Source organism: Lactuca virosa, chromosome 7, assembly GCF_052849685.1.
Source record: "Lactuca virosa cultivar CGN04683 chromosome 7, Lactuca_virosa_CGN04683_v6, whole genome shotgun sequence".
Taxonomy (NCBI): Eukaryota; Viridiplantae; Streptophyta; class Magnoliopsida; order Asterales; family Asteraceae; genus Lactuca; species Lactuca virosa.
Genome location: NC_136432.1, coordinates 67,241,037 through 67,256,111, shown reverse-complemented (window position 1 = coordinate 67,256,111; position 15,075 = coordinate 67,241,037). Strand labels below are relative to the sequence as shown.

The 15,075-nt window shown below is 34.8% G+C and overlaps 1 protein-coding gene across 1 annotated transcript; it reads right to left on the bottom strand.

Moving 5' to 3' along the window:
- Positions 1 to 5,772: 5,772 nt before the first annotated feature.
- LOC145123781 (uncharacterized) lies at positions 5,773 to 10,249 on the bottom strand. The gene is made up of 8 exons (XM_079058987.1): positions 9,838 to 10,249; positions 7,538 to 7,739; positions 7,356 to 7,438; positions 7,189 to 7,234; positions 7,000 to 7,071; positions 6,627 to 6,686; positions 6,457 to 6,536; positions 5,773 to 6,100 (listed from the first exon to the last, which is right to left on the bottom strand). Exons 2-8 carry the CDS (start codon positions 7,727 to 7,729, stop codon positions 5,965 to 5,967), a joined length of 669 nt encoding a protein of 222 aa, XP_078915113.1. The 5' UTR covers positions 7,730 to 7,739; positions 9,838 to 10,249; the 3' UTR covers positions 5,773 to 5,964.
- Between the last annotated feature and the right edge of the window lie 4,826 nt (positions 10,250 to 15,075).

Genomic DNA, 15,075 nt, shown 5'->3' with positions numbered 1-15,075 from the left:
CAATAACCTTATACCCCCCTTATAGACCGGCTTCGTGAATGAGGCCTACTAATGGTAAGACGACTTGCTCTTATACATATAATATATTAAACTTTTAATATTATAATAGTGTAAGGGTGTATTTTAGACATTCAAAATACTTGGTGGTTTAATCTATTAATTAAACTAGACTTTTAATTTAATTAAACTCAAACCATATATTTATGGATTAATAATACTCTTTTAATTAAACGCTTTAATTAACTATTAATAAAGTCCATAAGAGTTAATTTGAACTATTCAACAAAACATCATAATTCCAATTATTAAACTCAAAATTAAAACCATTTAATTAATTGTTTAAGTTATGAACCCAAGAGTTTTAGAATTCAATTCTTTTTTTCATAAAAAACTTTTCTCAAATTCCAAAATTTAAGGGCAAGTTTTGTAATTCTTGAAAACCTTTGGATTCCATAACTTATGGAATTAATGGTGTTTTATGATGAAACTTTCCATGTTCCATAACTTAAGAACAAGTTATGGAATTCTTTAAAACATTAACACCAAATTTTGTAACTCCATAAAACTTTGAATCAAATTTTTTTTAAAAAAAAAACTTTCATATCCATAACTTATGGAAGTTTCAAAAACCCTTAAGATCACAACTTTAAAAAAAACTTTTGAGCTCCAAAATTTTATGACAAAATATGTAACTCCTTAAAACATTTAAATCAAACTTTTAAAACTAATAAAATAATCATATCATTTTATCTTTTACTAAATTTGACCTAATTCAACTCATATAACAAATGATTCAAATTTTACAAATAATTCGTTTTTCATAAAACAAGTAATTATCTTAAAATTTGACAAACGTCATGTTTTTTTTCCTTTTTTTCCAACTTGAAAATAAAACATTTGCATCAATATAACAGAAAACAACCCATGGCTCTGATACCACTGTTGGGTTTTGAGCATTCTAACACTCCTATGGTGTACATGCAACCCTATAAACCTTGGATCTATGTTTTCTCTATTATACATGCAAATATTAACTATTCCAAGGTTTCATCCTAACTAGCATATTATGAAGCACCTATATTACAAAGTTCTAGTTAGATGACATACCTTTTGATGTAGCTTGATGTCTTCAAGCTTTAAGAGCTTAGCCCTAATAGTGTGGAAGCCTCAAATGGAATCACAAATCACCAAAAAACCTTGGAAGAACTTGAGAGAATATGTATGCACACTAAAATTGGCCCACTCTTATTTTCACACACTCGTGCCAATTTTGTGAGCCAAGGACCCCTTTATATATTATGGAGGATTAGGGTTACATCCATGTAAACCCTAATACCCATGACCTTTCATTTACATAGGATCCATGGGTTAAAAGCTCCATGGACCATCCATGAAAGCTTAGCCCAACCTAAATGAACTTGGCCCATTCCATATATATAAGAGTCCATATTTAATTAGTTCTTTTTGATCACTTAATTAATTCTAAATTAATTCTTGATCAATACTAATTAAATAATATGATTCCATATTAATATATTAGAACTTATAATATATTAATATAAATCATAAATATACTATTCTCAAAAGACTATCCATATAAATTGTGTCCGTGAAGTGCAACCCAAATGGACCATGCCGGGTCGGGTCAAGTACATACCAAATATAGTTATGGACTTAGACATTAATCCAATACTTATCAGCCTCCCCAACCTCAGAGAAACCCTAGAACGCCTTATATCTTCATCCTTGGGTGATTTTGACTTAAAGAAGCTCTTTTTGGTGGTGTAAGCTTAGAAGAAGAAAATAAGAAGTTGGCAAGGAAGAACTTGGGAAGATGGAGCTCATAGATCTGGAATAGCATCATCATTTGGAACTCTTTGGAGGTATAAAGTTCATAACTTTACTTAAGGGTGCTTAGATCTAGTGAGGTTTAGTGTTGAAGTAATTTTGGTCCAAAAGGTGGAAGCTATATAGCCCAAATCCGATTTCCAGGCCAAGGGTTGCCACCCTTGGTGCTAAATGATTCTCTAGGTCAGAAAGTTGACACCTTGATGGTCTTAATGGATTCATGCAAGAGATAAGACCATCTTCATGGAAGTAATACATCATTTTTGGAGTTTAAGCTTGTTTGGGCCAAGTAAAAGTCACCAAGTCAGTGACTTTATGGATTAGGACGTAGAAAAGGACCAGGATCTGTGATTGTAACTTCTGAAGTGGAGTATTAAGCACTTAATGGGAAAAGGACTTATCAGGAGGTTTACACTGAGCGTACGTGCAGGTACGCCCAGCGTACACGCCACTTAGCTAGTACACTTAGCGTACGTGAATGTACGCCCCGCGTACTCTATCAGTTTGGGCTTTGCATTATTGGGCCTCAGTTTGGGCCATGCTTTGGGTCTTTGGGCCTTAGTGGGCCATCAGAAGTCAGATAATATGGGCCAAGGCAATGTTTGGGCTTAAGGTAAGGCCCATTAAAGGGATTGGGCCAATTTAGCAAATTGGGCCATTAGTGGGCCACTAGTGGGCTTGGGAAGCTCACCTAGTGTTAGGCCTTTTTCATTATGGTTTGGGCCTTAGTTATGGACCAAGTTGGCCTAGGGGTAGAATGGTCATTCTACCCTATGAAGGGTTATTGAATTGGACTAAGTGATATTTTGGTATTGATAGCTCGGGGTGCCGAAGGGTCAGCAGTTCGGGAAGTTCCAGTTAGCAGCCAGAGGAGTTTTCAGCAGGGTTCAGCAGTGCGAGGTGAGTCTCCTCACTGTGTGCATGGGTCTACAGCCACAATGGCGGCCTATTTTGGTTTACGTATGGTAGGAAGACCCGGGGGTTAGCCCTAGGCATTGTATGATAGTATGTTTCCGGACCACGGTCCAATGTCGGGCGAGGCCCGAGGAAAGTTTATATGTATGTTATTCCGGACCAAGGTCCGATGCCGGGGCAAGCCCAAGGAATGTTAGTATGTTAGTTATACTTGTTGTCTGTATGATACTTGTATGTGCCTGGTAGGGAGGTGAGTGTGGGCGAGGTCCCGTATCTCATCACTAGCTGAGTATGGATGGGGTTTCGTATCTCATTAGTAGCAGAGTAGGGGCGGGGCCCGAGATAGGAGAGAAGTGAGTGTGGGCGGGGGCCCGTATCTCACTATCAGCAGGAGTGTGGACGAGGTTCCATGACTCATCACTAGCAGGACATGGGCAAGGCCCAAGTTAGGCGAGGCCTTAGGATAGGAATAGAGTAGAGTATGTTTGCTTATGTTTTAGCATGTTTATATGATTGTATGTGTATAGTGGGCGAGGCCCAGAGACAGGCGGGGCCTAAGAGAGACAGATCCGTATACCGAGCGGGGCTCGATGCCAGGTGGGGCCTGATGCCGGAGCGAGTCCGATGTCGGGCAAGGCCCGATGCAGCGGGCGGGGGCCCTGTATATGGTTATGTGTATTTGGTTATGCGTATGTGGTATGTTGTAGGTTGGGGAACTCACTAAGCTTCGTGCTTACTGTTTGCAGTTTTGGTTTCAGGTACTTCCGGTAGCGGAGGGAAGAGCTCGGGATGATCGCATGGCACACACCATTGGTTTTTACCCTGGGATGTTTTACTCTGATATGATATGTTTAGACATGATACTCTGATTAAATATGTTTTGAATGAATGGTTTGACAACTATGGTTTTATTATGGTTTTAATATGAAATTTTTGGACATGATTTTTGGGACGTTATAGGTAGCATCTGTGTTCGCAGCAGTATTAGCAGTTGCAGTTGATCAACGTTCGATAGGTGAGTCTTCTTACCACCTTAGTGGGTTGAAGGCACCAAGGTCGGCCCACTATATTGTATGAGTAAAATTTATGCTATTGGATGACTTTGACTGATGTGATTGCATGATTTATGTATGGAGCTAACCTAAGCTCGGAGTCATTATGGACTCAGGGTTGATACGGACTCGGGGGTTGATACGGACCCGACACAGCTAATTGTTGTAATTTGGGGTTGATACGAACCCGGGGTTTGATACGGATCTGACACAGCCACGTGTTGTTATATTATGTGTATGATGTATGTGCTATTTTGGGGAAGCTCACTAAGTTTTGTGCTTACAGTTATGTTTGTGGTGCCAGGTACTTCTGGTAATAAAGGGAAGGGGTCCAACATGATCACAGCGCATCCACCCATGTTCCGCATTTTCTCTAGGATTTAGATTTGTACTATGATGATTTCTCTCAATTGACATACTTTGTTTGGGTTTGCTATGAACACTTGATGGTTTTCAATTAAATTAAAAATGAAAATTTATCCATATTTTCGGGACGTTACAATTCCAAAAATGTTTGTAAAACTCTTGACTAAGATACTCACCACCCCTGCCATATTAGAGGATCTTAATCTTGTTGTTTTGTTGATTCTCTACTTCACTTTGGAAAGTCCTTAACACCTCGAAGGTTTCAAACTTATGTTTAATCAGATAAACATACATTAAATGCTAAAATCGTCAATAAAGGTCACAAAGTATCTATTTACATATCTAGTGGTGGATCTGAACGACCCGCATTCATTTGTTTGTATAAGTTCCGGCAGATCTTAGCCTCTCTCACATGTATCTATGAATGATGTTTTTTTCATGTTGCCCAATAAATAGGATTCACATTAATCATAAAACTTTTGGACAAATTGCTCCAAAATCTCATCCACTTGGAATTTGGCCATCCACTATAAGACCATAGATAAGTCACTAGAAAGTTGTAAATCATAATCTCACATCTTATGGACAGCAGCAATTTGCTTGTAGCTGATCATGAGATCCATCACTCTCATTAACTAAATTTATAAAATACTTCAATATAAAATGTTAGGAAAGACAAACTGAGGTTTGTCTTCCAAACTTTTTTTTGTTCGACCAAAATTAATAAATCTGGAAAATATATATATGGCGGAATTTCAACATGAAGTTTTAACAAGTTATCTACGTATATACATTCTCCATTTTCTAATTGACATAAACCACCAATGCAAGCAACAAGAAATACTCTTATGTAATATTTGAACTCATGTTTTTCTAATAAAGTCAGAAAAATAAAAATTAGCCGGTGAATTTTGCTAAACAAAATGAGACAAAGGAAAGTGGAAAAGTTTGCTTGCAAATTCAACCAGAGAAAGGTGGAGAGTTTTTTTTAACAAAATGATGTCTTGTAAAATAATTACGGTACATATTTTCGTAGTCCACTAGACATGACAATACATTTTTTTTAGAAAATACAAGCTAGATTTTTGCAGGTCAACACCTGCGAAAACCTACATTTTCAAAGGTGTACATTACGAAAATCTAAAAAAAAAATATATATATTACAGACCACAGATTTTTACAAGTAATGACCTACGAAAATTGTGACTATTTAGATCAATTTGCTATTTGGCTATTTCTTAGAAAATGATTGTTGAGTTCAACAAAATTTATCATTTTCTTTAATTTTTGTGCTTACACACTAACGTCGACATAAAAAAGCGAGTTTCCTCGAGAAATCAGTCATCACCATCTTGGCTCTTGCCACAATTATGACATCAGGCCAAATCCACAATCTTTTTTTAAGGGGGTCAAAATGTTCCAAATAGGCATCCAAAGTTTTTATTTGTTAAAACCCTTGTAATTGTGACAATCCATCGACATCAACATGCAATAAACTTAAATCCGCCATCTTTTTTTTATGAAATTTCGCAACAAAATTTAAATAACTACTAGACAAGATAAGTAGATATTAACAAAATGAAAGTAGTAATTAATGAAATGAAAATGAAATTTGAATTTCCAAAAATACCCCACAAAAACTTGTCTTTATTAGTCCTGTTTTGCAACTCTACTCCAAAACATCTCAGTAGATGACCCAAAATAAGATCAAGTATTGAAAATCATATCCCACAAAACATAAAGATGAAAACTATTAACATCAAACTCTAGTTTCAACTACTTTCTACTTGAAAGTTTCAAACTCTTTGTCAAATATCACTATGCCACTTCGCTTCTTTGGAAGAGGCTTCTTTTTCCATATCCCATCAAGAGGACCACAATCAAAACGAACCTTCTTCTTCCCCTTCTTCCTAATTACACTGCAAGCAAAGTAAAGCAACATCCAAGGGTAGAATCGTAAATTTATGCCTCATTTACATGCCACGCACTCATTCACTATTAGCCATGAAGATTTGCTTTTGTTATTTGGGACTCTGGAATGGACAAGCTTTCTAGGGCTATTTTCAAGTACAAGGGTATTTTCGTCTTTTTCACATACAAGAGATCGAGAGCAAGTCCTTATCCCATCTTATTTGGGTGGGAGAAAATTAAATTTTTGTCTTAATGATATCAATCCCAATGTTAGTATAGTTCCAGACTTCTTCCAGTCCAATTCATGTCAAACACAGTATAACCTGTCATTCAGTTGGGCCTATTAAAATATAGAAAAGAATACCTGTATCGATCCTTGGACTGCAACACAAAGTCCCTTAAAAGGCTCTTTGCAGCTAAACGATGTGCAACCTGATCTTTTCCCTGAGGGATAATATATTGTATATCATCAAATGTATTATTTTTTTATAATATCAATAATGATGATATCATTATTAATACTATTGTAAGTACCTTCTGTTTGTCCTTGTTCCCTTCTATAGGCTCATAAAGTGACACCATCAAATCTTCACCCTGTGTTTGTGAATCAAAATACTAATATTATTCTGAAGGAAATATGAGAAAGAATGTGCTTATAATTTTGGCATAAACTATATGATCATGTTTGTATTTCAAAGTGAATATAAACAAGAAAGCAAATGTTTGATTCTACAAAAGAAGTGATTACACTAAATGTAAGAAATAGCAATGTACTTTCATTCCCTCTTAATACTCTAGGCAAGCTAACCAATTCCTTTGATGTGATCATTTACTAATATGCCCTTCATGAAAACAAAACAAGGATAGAACTTATGAGAAGAATATAGAGGGTAGCCACGAAAACAACCTCATTTTTCTTAGTGAGTTCCTTGAACAAAGAACGAGCAAGGGCATTGTTGGAGTTTCTAGGCATTTTAACCTACAAGCATATAAAAGAAGCAACATCACCATAAAAGTATTTGATATTTTTGGTCAAAATTTTTAATTTTTGGTCAAATTATGTTGAACCAAACATAGAGAAAGAAAGTATGATTACCTTTTTATTTCTAATACGCATCATAGTTGGGCAACCATCTTCAAACCTACAACATCATGATAGAAAAAAAAATCAACTATCAAATTAAATAGAAGGGAAAAAGGAAAAAACATTGTGAACTAAAAAAAAAAAAAGTACAAGTTGAGATGAAAGTAATTAAACATCACCCTAAGTTTTTCAAGTAATCGTTGCTGACAAATGATGATGATGATGATGATGATGATGATGAGGAGGAGGAGGAGGTCAAGACCTACACAATAAACAAATATTACAACATACAAAATGTCAAAATCATAACAAAAGGTCAAAAAAGAACACATTTTTTTCAAATCTACATTTTGGGTATTACCTTATATTTTTGTTTGAGCACTTCCATATCTTCATTATGGAAAGTCAAGTCAATAGTGAAAGGGGGAGGTGGAGGCACATCATTCTTTGGTTCCTCACTTATATCCAATGGCAATTGGTTCAAGTCAAGTAATAATCGTTGCATTATTCCTTTGACACTTGGCTCAGGAATAGAGTGTGGTGTCTTCTCCATGGCTCAAAAACTTCAAAAAAGGAAAAATGAAATAAAAACATATGTTAACCTCATAGTTTGTAATATCATGCCAAAAAGCTATAGTTAAATGGGGTGTTTCGATGAGCATTTTCAAAAATGATTATTGTGACTTGAAGAATCATATAATTCAATTATTTTTGACTCTAAATACAAGAAAGTCATGACTCATGATCATAAATTATAATCAATTCTTGCCAAACACTGCAAACTGATTATTGTGACCTTAAGTCACAATAGTCAATATAATTTGACTAATTCTTGATTGATTTGAGTTTTCGATTCTTTTATCGAAGATTGAAGACTTTGATTAAGTGTAAAATTGCTTCATTGAAAATTAGTTTCCTTCAAACTAAAAGGGCAAAATCCCCCCTTTTCATCGACGGCAATTGTGTAATAAATAGACAATAAAAAATAACTATGAGCATGTAAGAGACTAAAATTTCAACAAAAGTCGAGCATTATATAGAGCATTGAAAAACATTAAAGCTCAAATCTAATTGTGTATGAAAATCTAAAGATCAATTGCACCAAATGGAAGAATCTATGAGACAACTACTAAGAAGATACCAAAAAACACAAGAAACTCAAGAAGCGATGCTATACCTTTAACGAGATAGAAAGAGAAATCAATTGTTGATTGATTGACTAGTAGAAGGAAATCCAAAGAGTCCTCTTCACATACCAAAAAGGAGAATCAAGATTCAGATTAACCTAGAATCCTAGATTACTCCACCACCGATTGAATTGCCTTTACTCTCTTCAACTTTTCTCTCTCTCTAGTCTATGTTTAGCAAACATTGTTTTTTAGCCATTAATTAAATATCTATATATTAATGATTTTCAAATTTCTTCCTTTCTAGCAAAAAGACCAAAATGTCCCGAAGCACCGTCTCATCCCAACCACATTGTTCTAGGATATGAATGAGCTAATCACACCTAAGAACATAAGGGTGCACAATTCATATCCACATTAGACTGATTGAATAAGGTAAGGTAGATAGAAATCAAGTTAAGTGAAATGTTTTAAAAAAGGGCTAATTTGACAATCACATTGCATAAAAGTATAAAACATGTAAAAGGATAATTGACATCCCTTGACAATGTCCCAAGCAAGATGAAGGACCTTATGTATGGATTCTCACCTTCACACAAACTACAATTGATGATAGCTTTTATTTTTCTCGTTTAGAGGGAAGTTAATAACTTTCTAGATAATCTCTCTTGATAGTTTGAACTTTGAATAGATTTGGTAGAAAAATTAAGCATTTATTAACAATTAAGTACCTCAACTCTGACGTGTGAATCCTTCTATGCACATATATACAAGAGAAGCCTAAATATGATCTTCATTCCCTAAAGAAATTCCATAATTAATTACTCATGGACCCTTTCTTCCTAATGATTAGTCTTGGTAGATGTTTTACATATATCAACTATCTTAATAATGGATAAGTTTGCATAATTGGTAAAGTTTGTTCATATTGTTGAGAAAGTACATGGTGTTTATAGAATATAGTGACTATAGATTCTAGGAAATACAAATCGATATGCTTGATAGAAACACACCAAGAACAAAAACCTCTTGTTATCTTTTTGTGATTCATTTCCATTTGTGTATGACAAGAGCACTTACCACTAACAAAATCATTTTCTTTTCTTAGCTATCCTTTAGTCTTAATCTGGAATATCATCATTAACTTCTTGGTCAAAGATCACTAGTTCTTCTAACTTGTTTAAAAAAAAAAAAAAAAAAAAAAAAAAAAAAAAAAAAAAAAAAATACCAAGAAATTGGAACACTTAATCTAACACTAACATTATAAAAGGTAAAAAAGATTGGTACTAAAAGTTTTCATATAGCAATCCACCAATATGATCATTCCCTCATGCACTTAGTAATGCAAATTCAAAGAAATTTCTTTTAATACACTCAAGAATTTCTAACGGAGAATCAGAACCACTCCATAGAACAAAAAATCAAGATGTTTTTAAAACGACTATCGCAAACCTAGTACAAAAATAGCAGCAGAAGGGAACTTTCTAAGTGCAGGTATATACATATATATGTAGATGATAATGATCGATCATACCTTTGGGTTTAAAGAAGCTAAGAAGCATGTTGGGCACCACCAGGAGGCCATCGATTGAAGTGTTTTCTGCAAATTAAGAGAGAAAGATCCAACAAAGATATGTACAGTCTGAAGAAGAATATTTGAATTCGAAGACCACGATGGGTAAAAGATTATATGAGGAGGGAAGACAAGGGATTGATAATCAGCGCCGCCACGCATTCTGATAGAATCTTTTTGACTGAGGAAGTAGAGGATGTACAACTACGATGGATTCGAGAACTAGGCTGAACGGGTTCGTTGCTGGGGTACAGTACAGGTGGTGATAACGGAGTTATTGCGGCGGCAGATTGGGTGGGTCGCCTCTTGTCAGCTTGGTGGTAAAAGAGACGCCGGCCGCTGCTCAACGGGCGATATGTTTATTAAGGGGATGTTTGGCATAAAATAAATAAATAAAAACATATGCCTTAATAGCTTAGAACTTATTAATTTCGATTTATTACATTTACATGGTTATAAGTTAAAAAAAATGTTTTCATAAAAATACTTTATGACGATGGCAAACTCCTAATAAATCATTTTTCCTCCCTTTAACTTCTTAACTTACTAGTTTATAACCCTTGAGAACCACGGTTATAAAATCAAAGATAGTTTTTTAGTTATATAAAATTATAACCGTTGATTTAAATAAACACATAAAATTATATATCACCTTCTAATATATATATTACTTTTATTTTATTTTTTATTCTAATGTTATTAATTTAATGTAATTAGAGCGTGAAATTTAAAATTTGAAATTTGAAACAAAGAATCAATTATTAATTATTAATTTAATGTAATTAGAGTAGAAAATTTAAAATTTAAAATGAAAAATTAATAGGTTGACATGTAGCATGATAGGTGGCATACAATATTAATGAAGATTCTTAATATTGTGACACTTGTCAATAGGTTAATAAACTTATTCATTGATTAAAATTAGAATAGGAAGACAAGTTAATAACTTAATAAGTTATAAGCTAATAAGCCATAAACTTTTTTGCTAAACACCCTTGCGACAAGGGTGAATAAATTTTCACTCAGAATCATATCCGAATCAGAAACTGTTGGAACCCTGATTCAATTCTGTTTTTTCATATTTATAAATTTGGTTTTTTTGGCTTTTGGGTTTGCTTTGGTTTGGTTCGGTTCGGTTTGGTTTCGAAACTAAGCTCATCCCTAATTAAGATTGTAATCACTTTAAAGGACAGTAAATGTTATTTACTATAACCATCCATGTGATTTGGGTAAAGTTGTTTGTTTGGTCCCTAACTTTTATTTTGCACTCGGACCATCTTCCGTTTGTTTTTGTTGCATGCTTTGTCAGTCAAATGTGTTTGTTAATGAGTCTTCAATGCTTGGTCTTTTTATTCATGATGCTACCAGGGAAAGCCAAAGGTTATTCCCTCATCTACGACTATTTCTCTCGTTTACATCCCAAATACTCACACTCTCACAAATTGACGAGCGAAAACACTAATTGTTTCGTACCTTCTTCAATGCAACAATGGTGGGATGGAAAATCAGCATTGATGTGTCAGAAATCGACAGCAGGAGACATTACGGTAACCATTTAAAAATATTGAAAAGTTTAATCAAAATCAACAAGTTTTAGAAACAAAATTTAAGTTTTTTCCATTACATGTGGTCACACCACTATCTCCTCAATCAGACTATTCTACGGTAGAGAGTTCAACCGGAAGCAAATATTTAGGGGGTGTTTAGGAATAAAGAAATATTTAGGCGATGTTTGGGATTGTTTTTCAAAATAACTTATCGATGTATTATTTTTTTGAAAAGCTAATCCAAAAAAAATATTTGGCAAACTCAAAAGCACTTTTCAAAATATATTTTCATCGGTTTTAAAAATGAGATTTTAAAAAGTTGTAAAAGTTGGTTTTTTGAAATTCCTTTTAGCTTTTTAACCAAAATAGATTGAAAAGTGAGATTTTAATCCAAACACTTTTTTAACATATTGACTTATTGACTTTTTCCAACACAAAAACTAATGCGACCACTTAAAAAAAAACTCGTTGTGTCACCACCATAAGTGAATAAACATTTTATCTCAAAAATATTTTTGGAGTTCAAAAAACAATCTCAAACACCCCCTTAACCCTTAGTGCACAATTAGACATTAAAAGACCATTTGCAGATTTGGATTTTGGGTTATTTGCATTAACCCGTGACGAGGACGTTAACCATTTGAGGGCATTTGTGTGCAAACAAAGTTGGTAGAAGTTTATTAAACATTTGAGGGGATTTGTGAAAAAACATGGATGAGAGAATAAGGCAACTTGATAAAGAAAATAGAGAGACATACTTGCATGTAATATAGTTGTTCATAACGGTTTTCGAGTGTTTTGACACATTTACCCCTAGTGTGCCAGACACGTGAGGCTCGTTAACATGCACATTTGATGAAAAACAGACTGAGGGATGAAGCAGTAACAAAAAAAATAAAAATTGGAGGATGATTCAAGTACAAAACAAAAGTTATGGACCAAACATGTCAATTTGTCTAAACCACAAGGACAATTTAAATAATTTACTCTTTAAAGTATTTTCACATTCTTATTTTTACAAATTTAACTATTACTTAAAAGATTATGATATTATTAGTAAATATCTTGTTTAATTTCTTACTTTTTTTATAAATTTAATAAAAGGGTGCGCCCCCTTTGACCCCCACAGTTCATCATTTTCGATATCAAAGTTGTCTTGTATATAATTAACTATTTCGTAACACTTAATTTTTATTAGATAATAGTTTAACTCATCATCGACACTCGCGTTAGTCCTAGTAAACAGTCGGTAACAATGAAACTCACCAACATATATATGTTCTCTTTTACATAGGTGATGTGTTTTAATTGCACTAAAAGCTTTAAATTTATAATCATATCTAATTTAACCAACTAAAACACAAATATGCAGTGTATCTAGTCGCGTAATAGAATAGTAAATAAGTAGGGTGTCGAACTTAGGGAACATTTATTTTAATATGAAAATACTGCTACTATATAAACCAAATAAAAATTGTAAATTGGGAGGTTTTTTATCTGATTTTCCAAGTTCAGAAGAACTTAAATTAATAAACTTTAACTAACAAATACTACGAATATTGTAACGTCCTAAATAAAAGACCCAAAAGTTTCATTTTTATTTAATAAAATCAGTATTCCAAAAACATCATCAATACAATCCCAATAAAACAAGTGTATCAATCGACCTATAAAATCAGAGTAAATCACAAAACGCAGAGCAAGGTGGTGTGTGCCCTGCAATCATCCCGAGCTCCTACCTTTGGAACCAGAAACACCTGAAACATAAACTAAAAATCGTAAATACAAAGCTTAGTGAGTTCCCCAAGAAACCACATACTGTAAGACCCCGGTTTTCATGTATTTCCAAATTCATCCTCTGGGTTGTAATTAGATCATTTTAGTCCTTGGGGAAGAAAGGAGTTAGCCCTTTTTGGATGACGGTGTTGAAGTCTAAATAGTCCAAGTGTTCGATGGCGTTTCGGAGCCCAAGGGTATAACCGTAATTTGATAACTCGGCCTTTTATGGATTTTGAGTTTTGTTCGGGAAGTTTTAAGGCCATGGTGAGTTTCTATAAGTTTAGGGCTTCTCGCCACCTTTTTGTGGATAAAGAACATCAAAAACGGAGTTGAAACGAATAAGTTATGGCCGTTTGAAGTTGGAGTGGCTCGGGTGAGTGATCGTTGACTTGTTGACCAAGCTTATTTAAAGCTCACGACGTGAGCATGAAGTGCTCACAACGTGAGACGCACCTGATGCTCCAAAACCCTTATTTTTGGGTATTTAAAGGTATGAGATGATTAGGGTTACTTCTACTTAGCCTCCCTCACCTCCAAGACCTCTAGAAACCCTAATCTAAGCCTCCATTGAAGTCCTTGAGCCATTGTTTGTGGTATTGGAGTTTTAATGGTGTTTTGATTCCCATGAAGAAGAAGAAGAAGAAGAAGAAGAAGAAGCTCTTGTGGTGATTTCTTTTTGGCAAAATAAGCTCATCCTTATAGCACTTCTGAGTTTATAAGCCCTTGTAAGTCTCAAAGATCCCAGCTTTCTCTTCTAATCTTGCTAGATCTAGATTATGGTTACCTTCCTTGCATGGATCTTGGATTATCATGCATGAGGTCCATAAAGTTGGCAACTTTATGGACCATTGAGTCATTTGTTATGCTAGAACCCTTCGATCTGGATTTTGGTGCAAGTTATGGGCTCCAAGTTTGAATCTTGATGTTATACCCATCTTTTGACCTAATAGTGTTTAAGTCATGTATTAGACATATGTGACTAAAAAGCTTCGATTTTTATGGTCCTTGGGGTTAAGGAAGACCCTCTAGACTGTCCCATGTTAAGGCTTAATTGATTAGGATCTTAATGCTCATTTTTGGTCAGATCCGGACTCACGACGTGAGGAATGAAGCCTCACGACGTGAGCACGTATTCGAGGAAGTTTCTGGGCCAATTCACGACCTCACGATGTAAGCCTAAGGTGCTCACGACGTGAGTATCACATGTGCAAGTTTTGGACTCTTTGATTGTGGGCTAGCTTGGTATTGGACTCATCCTTTGGTTTGGGCTCATAATTGACTAAGGATTTTAGAATAATGGACTTCTGGTTGGGCTTGCCTTGTTGGTCTTACCCTAATGGGCCGTGGACGATGAATTGGGCCTTAGTGGGCCCAATGTAGTTAGGCCTTGTATAGGCCCAATGGGCTTAGGCCAATTATGGGCTTGGTTAGTTGGACCATTTATGGGATTAGTGCTTGGTGGTTTTACCATGGGTAATTATTAAAGAATGGTTTGGTTGTTTGGTTTAGTTTGTGGAAGCCGGTTCGTAGCAGTTGTAGCAATTGTGGGATTTATCTGCCGTTCGAGGTGAGTTTTCCTCACTATACTAACAGAGTCTAAGGCACCAAGGCCGGCCCTTTGGATTTTTACCCTTCTTTCTTATTGTTATGATCTGTTAGATCGGTATCCTGGTAGATAGGATGTTTCTATGTGGTTATGATATGTTAGATCGGTATCCTGGTAGATAGGATGTTGTTATGCTTAGTGATCTGTAGATCGGTTTGACTCTCTATAGACTATTATGTGATTATCTGATATATGTGCATATGTTTGATTGGTGGTTAAGGCTTTTGTGCTTTGTGCATGAGCCAACAGACCGGGGCATTCCAACTC

Excerpts from the sequence above, each read along its gene's own strand:
- LOC145123781 (XM_079058987.1), bottom strand. The coding sequence starts at position 7,729 with ATGGAGAAGACACCACACTCTATTCCTGAGCCAAGTGTCAAAGGAATA. Across the intron at positions 7,235-7,355 it reads GATTACTTGAAAAACTTAGG|GTTTGAAGATGGTTGCCCAA; the intron begins GTGATGTTTAAT and ends ATGATGTTGTAG. Across the intron at positions 7,072-7,188 it reads TGCGTATTAGAAATAAAAAG|GTTAAAATGCCTAGAAACTC; the intron begins GTAATCATACTT and ends ATATGCTTGTAG.